At 48.0% G+C, this 8,020-nt stretch overlaps 1 protein-coding gene across 1 annotated transcript in view; it reads left to right on the top strand.

The window, feature by feature from the left end:
- Positions 1-428: 428 nt before the first annotated feature.
- The window catches only part of LOC138581601 (zinc finger protein 271-like), a 183,125-nt gene continuing 175,533 nt past the window's right edge, over positions 429-8,020 (top strand). The window contains exon 1 of the mRNA XM_069652799.1: positions 429-477. Within this exon, the coding sequence (XP_069508900.1) occupies positions 429-477 (49 nt within the window). The remainder of the gene's footprint in view (positions 478-8,020) is intronic.

The raw sequence follows: 8,020 nt of genomic DNA, 5'->3' as shown, positions 1-8,020 counted from the left end.
TTCCTTCTCATACATTACAGTGTGGACAGCAGCAGTGCAAACTTCTCTTTTACACAACAGAGAGTGTGGCCAGTAGTAGTGCAAGCTTCCCTCTCATACGCAGTAGAGAGCGTGGCCAGTAGTAGTGCAAGCTTTCCTCTTACACGCAATAGAGAGTGTGGCCAGTTCTAGTGCAAGCTTCCCTCTCATACACAACAGAGTGTGGCCAGTAGTAGTGCAAGTTTCCCTCTCACACACAATAGAGAGTGTGGCCAGCAGCAGTGCAAGCTTTTTCTGTTACACAGTAGAGTCTGGTTGCTAGTAGTGCACGCTTCCCTCTCCTACACAATAGAAAGTGTGGCCAGTAGTAGTGCAAGCTTCCCTCTCATACGCAATAGAGAGTGTGGCCAGTAGTAGTGCAAGCTTCTCTCTCATACACAATAGAGAGTATGGTCAGTAGTAGTGAAAGCTTCCCTCTCATAAGCAATAAAGGGTGTGGTCAGTAGAAGTGCAAGATTCCCTCTCATATGCAATACAGAGTGTCGTCAGTAGCAGTGCAAGCTTCCCTCTCACACGCAATAGATAATGTGGTCAGTAGTAGTGGAACCTTCCCTCTGATATACAATAGAGTGTGGCCAGCAGCAGTGCAAGCTTCTCTGTTACACAACAGAGGGCGTGGTCTGTAGTAGTGCAAGCTTCCCTCTCATACACAATAGAGAGTGTGGCCAGCAGTAGCCCAAGCTTCCCTTACACAATAGAGAGTGTGCCAGCAGTAGTGACAGCTTTCTTCTCATACACAATGGAGAGTGTGGCCAGTAGTAGTGCAAGCATCCCTCTCACACGCAATAGAGAGTGTGGCCAGTAGTAGTGCAAGCTTCCCTCTCACACGCAATAGAGAGTGTGGCCAGCAGCAGTGCAAGCTTTTTCTGTTACACAGTAGAGAGTGTGGTTGCTAGTAGTGCAAGCTTCCCTCTACTACACAATAGAAAGTGTGGCCAGTAGTAGTGCAAGCTTCTCTCTCATACACAATACAGAGTGTCGTCAGTAGCAGTGCAAGCTTCCCTCTCACACACAATAGATAATGTGGTCTGTAGTAGTGCAAGCTTCCCTCTCATACACAATAGAGGGTGTGGCCAGCAGTAGCCCAAGCTTCCCTTACACAACAGAGAGTGTGGTCAGTAGTAGTGCAAGCTTCCCTCTCACACGCAATAGAGAGTGTGGCCAGTAGTAGTGCAAGCTTCTCTCTCATACACAACAGAGCGGGTGGCCAGTAGTAGTGCAAGCTTCCCTCTCATACATAACAGAGAGTGTGGCCAGTAGTAGTGCAAGCTTCTCTCTCATACACAACAGAGAGGGTGGCCAGTAGTAATGCAAGCTTCCCTCTCATACACAATAGAGAGTGTGGTCAGTAGTAGAGCAAGCTTCCCTCTCATACAAAACAGAGAGTGTGGTCAGTAGTAGTGCAAGCTTCCCTCTCATACATAACAGAGAGTGTGGCCAGTAGTAGTGCAAGCTTCCCTCTCATACGCAACAGAGCGGGTGGCCAGTAGTAGTGCAAGCTTCCCTCTCATACATAACAGAGAGTGTGGCCAGTAGTAGTGCAAGCTTCTCTCTCATACACAACAGAGAGGGTGGCCAGTAGTAATGCAAGCTTCCCTCTCATACACAATAGAGAGTGTGGTCAGTAGTAGAGCAAGCTTCCCTCTCATACAAAACAGAGAGTGTGGTCAGTAGTAGTGCAAGCTTCCCTCTCATACATAACAGAGAGTGTGGTCAGTAGTAGTGCAAGCTTCCCTCTCATACATAACAGAGAGTGTGGCCAGCAGCAGTGACAACTTCTCTCTTACACAACAGAGAGTGTGGTCAGTAGTAGTGCAAGCTTCCCTCTCATACGCAATAGAGAGTGTGGCCAGTAGTAGTGTAAGCTTGTCTCTCATACACAACAGAGAGTGTGGTCAGTAGTAGTGCAAGCTTCCCTTTCACACGCAATAGAGAGTGTGGCCAGTAGTAGTGCAAGCTTGTCTCTCATACACAACAGAGAGTGTGGTCAGTAGTAGTGCAAGCTTCCCTTTCACACGCAATAGAGAGTGTGGCCAGTAGTAGTGCAAGCTTCCCTCTCATACACAACAGAGTGTGGCCAGCAGCAGCGCAAACTTCTCTTTTACACAACAGAGTGTGTGGGCAGTAGTAGCGCAAGCTTGTCTCTCATTCACAACAGAGAGTGTGGTCAGTAGTAGGGCAAGCTTCCCTCTCATACATAACAGTGTGGCCAGCAGCAGTGCAAACTTCTCTTTTACACAACAAAGAGTGTGGCCAGTAGTAGTGCAAGCTTCCCTCTCATAAGCAGTAGAGAGCGTGGCCAGTAGTAGTGCAAGCTTTCCTCTCACAAGCAATAGAGAGTGTGGCCAGTTCTAGTGCAAGCTTCTCTCATACACAACAGAGTGTGGCCAGTAGTAGTGCAAGCTTCCCTCTCACACACAATAGAGAGTGTGGCCAGCAGCAGTGCAAGCTTTTTCTGTTACACAGTAGAGAGTGTGGTTGCTAGTAGTGCAAGCTTCCCTCTCCTACACAATAGAAAGTGTGGCCAGTAGTAGTGCAAGCTTCCCTCTCATACGCAATAGAGAGTGTGGCCAGTAGTAGTGCAAGCTTCCCTCTCATACACAATAGAGAGTGTGGTCAGTAGTAGTGCAAGCTTCCCTCTCATACGCAATAAAGGGTGTGGTCAGTAGAAGTGCAATATTCCCTCTCATACATAACAGAGCGTGGCCAGCCGCAGCGCAAACTTCTCTTTTACACAACAGAGAGTGTGGGCAGTAGTAGTGCAAGCTTGTCTCTCAAACACAACAGAGAGTGTGGTCAGTAGTAGTGTAAGCTTCCCTCTCATACATAACAGAGTGTGGCCAGCAGCAGCGCAAACTTCTCTTTTACACAACAGAGAGTGTGGCCAGTAGTAGTGCAAGCTTTCCTCTCAAACGCAATATAGAGTGTGGCCAGTTGTAGTGCAAGCTTCCCTCTCATACACAACAGAGTGTGGCCAGTAGTAGTGCAAGCTTCCCTCTCACACGCAATAGAGAGTGTGGCCAGCAGCAGTGCAAGCTTTTTCTGTTACACAGTAGAGAGTGTGGTTGCTAGTAGTGCACGCTTCCCTCTCCTACACAATAGAAAGTGTGGCCAGTATTAGTGCAAGCTTCCCTCTCATACGCAATAGAGAGTGTGGCCAGTAGTAGTGCAAGATTCCCTCTCATACGCAATACAGAGTGTGGCCAGTAGTAGTGCAAGCTTCCCTCTGATACACAATAGAGTGTGGCCAGCAGCAGTGCAAGCTTCTCTGTTACACAATAGAGGGAGTGGTCTGTAGTAGTGCAAGCTTCCCTCTCATACACAATACAGAGTGTGGCCAGCAGTAGCCCAAGCTTCCCTTATACAATATAGAGTGTGCCAGCAGTAGTGCAAGCTTTCTTCTCATACACAATGGAAAGTGTGGTCAGCAGTAGTGCAAGCTTTCCTCTCACATGCAATAGAGAGTGTGGCCAGTAGTAGTGCAAGCTTCTCTCTCATACACAACAGAGAGGGTGGCCAGTAGTAGTGCAAGCTTCCCTCTCATACATTACAGAGAGTGTGGCCAGTAGTAGTGCAAGCTTCTCCCTCATGCAAAACAGAGAGTGTGGTCAGTAGTAGTGCAAGCTTCCCTCTAATACGCAATAAAGGGTGTGGTCAGTAGTAGTGCAAGCTTCCCTTTCATATGCAATACAGAGTGTCGTCAGTAGCAGTGCAAGCTTCCCTGGCACACGCAATCGATAATATGGTCTGTAGTAGTGCAAGCTTCCCTCTCATACACAATAGAGGGTGTGGCCAGCAGTAGCCCAAGCTTCCCTTACACAATAGAGAGTGTGCCAGCAGTAGTGCAAGCTTTCTTCTCATACACAATGGAGAGTGTGGCCAGCAGTAGTGCAAGCTTCTCTCTCATACACAACAGAGAGTGTGGTCAGTAGTAGTGCAAGCTTCCCCCTCACACGCAAATAGAGAGTGTGGCCAGTAGTAGTGCAAGCTTCTCTCTCATACACAACAGAGAGTGTGGTCAGAAGTAGTGCAAGCTTCCCTCTCACACGCAATAGAGAGTGTGGCCAGTAGTATTGCAAGCTTCTCTCTCATACACAACAGAGAGTGTGGCCAGTAGTAGTGCAAGCTTCTCTCACATACACAACAGAGAGTGTGGTCAGTAGTAGTACAAGCTTCTCTCTCACACGCAATAAAGAGTGTGGCCAGTAGTAGTGCAAGCTTCTCTCTCATACACAACAGAGAGGGTGGCCAGTAGTAGTGCAAGCTTCCCTCTCATACATAACAGAGAGTATGGCCAGTAGTAGTGCAAGCTTCTCTCTCATACACAACAGAGACTGTGGTCAGTAGTAGTGCAAGCTTCCCTCTCATACATAACAGAGAGTGTGGCCAGCAGCAGTGAAAACCTCTCTCTTACACAACAGAGAGTGTGGCCAGTAGTAGTGCAAGCTTCTCTCTCATACGCAATAGAGAGTGTGCCAGCAGTAGTGCAAGCTTCCCATTCATACGCAATAGAGAATGTGGCCAGTAGTAGTGCAAGCTTGTCTCTCATACACAACAGAGAGTGTGGTCAGCAGTAGTGCAAGTTTTCCTCTCACACGCAATACAGAGGGTGGACAGTAGTAGTGCAAGCTTCCCTCTCATACACAATAGAGATTGTGGCCAGTAGTAGTGCAAGCTTCTCTCTCATACACAATGGAGAGTGTGGTCAGTAGTAGAGCAAGCTTGTCTCTCATACACAACAGAGAGTGTGGTCAGCAGTAGTGCAAGCTTTCCTCTCACACGCAATAGAGAGGATGGACAGTAGTAGTGCAAGCTTCCCTCTCATACACAATAGAGATTGTGGCCAGTAGTAGTGCAAGCTTCTCTCTCATACACAATAGAGAGTGTGGTCAGTAGTAGAGCAAGCTTGTTTCTCATACACAACAGGGAGTGTGGTCAGCAGTAGTGCAAGCTTTCCTCTCACACGCAATACAGAGGGTGGCCAGTAGTAGTGCAAGCTTCCCTCTCACACGCAATAGAGAGTGTGGTCAGTAGTAGTGCAAGCTTCTCTCTCATACACAACAGAGGGTGGCCAGTAGTAGTGCAAGCTTCCCTCTCATACACAACAGAGGGTGGCCAGTAGTAGTGCATACTTCCCTCTCATACGCAAAAGAGTGTGTGGCCAGTAGTAGTGCAAGCTTGTCTCTCATACACAATAGAGAGTGTGGTCAGTAGTAGTGCAAGCTTCCCACTCATATGCAATAGAAGGTGTGGTCAGTAGTAGTGCAAGGTATCCTCTCATGTGCAATACAGAGTGTCGTCAGTAGTAGTGCAAGCGTCCCTCTCATAGGCAATAGAGAGTGTGGTCGGCAATAGTGCAAGTTTCGCTCTTACACAATGGAAAGTGTGGCCAGCAGCAGTGAAAACTTCTCTCTTACACAACAGAGAGTGTGGCCAGTAGTAGTGCAAGCTTCCCTCTCATATGCAATAGAGAGTGTGTCAGCAGTAGTGCAAGCTTCCCATTCATATGCAATAGAGAGTGTGGCCAGTAGTAGTGCAAGCTTGTCTCACATACACAACAGAGAGTGTGGTCAGCAGTAGTGCAAGCTTTCCTCTCACACGCAATACAGAGGGTGGACAGTAGTAGTGCAAGCTTCCCTCTCATACACAATAGAGATTGTGGCCAGTAGTAGTGCAAGCTTCTCTCTCATACACAATACAGAGTGTGGTCAGTAGTAGAGCAAGCTTCCCTCTCATACGCAATAGAGGGCGTGGTCAGTAGTAGTGCAAGCTTCCCTCTGATACGCAGTAGAGGGTGTGGTCAGCAGTAGTGCAAGCTTGTCTCTCATACATAACAGAGAGTGTGGCCAGCAGCAGCGCAAACTTCTCTTTTACACAACAGAGAGTGTGGGCAGTAGTAGTGCAAGCGTGTCTCTCATACACAACAGAGAGTTTGGTCAGTAGTAGTGCAAGCTTCCCTCTCATACATAACAGAGTGTGGCCAGCCGCAGCACAAACTTCTCTTTCACACAACAGAGAGTGTGGACAGTAGTAGTGCAAGCTTGTCTCTCATATACAACAGAGAGTGTGGTCAGTAGTAGTGCAAGCTTCCCTCTCATACATAACAGAGTGTGGCCAGCAGCAGCGCAAACTTCTCTTTTACACAACAGAGAGTGTGGCCAGTAGTAGTGCAAGCTTCCCTCTCATACGCAGTAGAGAGCGTGGCCAGTAGTAGTGCAAGCTTTCCTCGCACACGCAATATAGAGTGTGGCCAGTTGTAGTGCAAGCTTCCCTCTCACACGCAATAGAGAGTGTGGCCAGCAGCAGTGCAAGTTTTTCTGTTACACAGTAGAGAGTGTGGTTGCTAGTAGTGCAAGCGTCCCTCTCCTACACAATAGAAATTATGGCCAGTATTAGTGCAAGCTTCCCTCTCATACACAATAGAGAGTGTGGGCAGTATTAGTGCAAGCTTCCCTCTCATACACAATAGAGAGTGTGGCCAGTATTAGTGCAAGCTTCCCTCTCATACACAATAGAGAGTGTGGTCAGTAGTAGTGCAAGCTTCCCCCTCACATGCAAATAGAGAGTGTGGCCAGTAGTAGTGAAAGCTTCTCTCTCATACACAACAGAGAGTGTGGTCAGTAGTAGTGCAAGCTTCCCTCTCACACGCAATAGAGAGTGTGGCCAGTAGTAGTGCAAGCTTCTCTCTCATACACAACAGAGAGAGTGGCCAGTAGTAGTGCAAGCTTCCCTCTCATACATAACAGAGAGTGTGGCCAGTATTAGTGCAAGCTTCTCTCACATACACAACAGAGAGTGTGGCCAGCAGCAGTGAAAACCTCTCTCTTACACAACAGAGAGTGTGGCCAGTAGTAGTGCAAGCTTCCCTCTCATACGCAATAGAGAGTGTGCCAGCAGTAGTGCAAGCATCCAATTTATACGCAATAGAGTGTGGCCAGTAGTAGTGCAAGCTTGTCTCTCATACACAACATCGAGTGTGGTCAGTAGTAGTGCAAGCTTCACTCTCACCTGCAATAGAAGGTGTGGTTAGTAGTAGTGCAAGGTGTCCTCTCATGTGCAATACAGAGTGTCGTCAGTAGTAGTGCAAGCGTCCCTCTCATATGCAATAGAGAGTGTGGTCGGCAATAGTGCAGGTTTCGCTCTTACACAATGGAAAGTGTGGCCAGCAGCAGTGAAAACTTCTCTCTTACACAACAGAGAGTGTGGTCTGTAGTAGTGCAAGCTTGTCTCTCATACACAACAGAGAGTGTGGTCAGCAGTAGTGCAAGCTTTCCTCTCACACGCAATACAGAGGGTGGACAGTAGTAGTGCAAGCTTCCGTCTCATACACAATAGAGATTGTGGCCAGTAGTAGTGCAAGCTACTCTCTCATACACAATAGAGAGTGTGGTCAGTAGTAGAGCAAGCTTCCCTCTCATACGCAATCGAGGGTGTGGTCAGTAGTAGTGCAAGCTTCCCTCTGATACGCAATAGAGGGTGTGGTCAGCAGTAGTGCAAGCTTTCCTCTCACAGGCAATGCAGTGTGTGGCCAGTAGTAGTACATGCTTCTCTCTCATACACAACAGAGTGTGGCCAGCAGCAGCGCAAACTTCTCTTTTACACAACAGAGAGTGTGGCCAGTAGTAGTGCAAGCTTTCCTCTCACACGCAATAGAGAGTGTGGCCAGTTCTAGTGCAAGCTTCCCTCTCATACACAACAGAGTATGGCCAGTAGTGGTGCAAGCTTCCCTCTCACACACAATAGAGAGTGTGGCCAGCAGCAGTGCAAGCTTTTTATGTTACACAGTAGAGAGTCTGGTTGCTAGTAGTGCAAGCTTCCCTCTCCTACACAATAGAAAGTGTGGCCAGTAGTAGTGCAAGCTTCCCTCTCATATGCAAAAGAGTGTGGCCAGTAGTAGTGCAAGCTTCACTCTCATACGCAATAGAGAGTGTGGCCAGTAGTAGTGCAAGCTTCTCTCTCATACACAATAGAGAGTATGGTC

The sequence above is a fragment of the Ambystoma mexicanum genome, chromosome 1p (assembly GCF_040938575.1).
Source record: "Ambystoma mexicanum isolate Mex_15411 chromosome 1p, UKY_AmexF1_1, whole genome shotgun sequence".
Classification (NCBI taxonomy): Eukaryota; Metazoa; Chordata; class Amphibia; order Caudata; family Ambystomatidae; genus Ambystoma; species Ambystoma mexicanum.
This window is presented reverse-complemented; position numbering and strand designations above follow the sequence as displayed.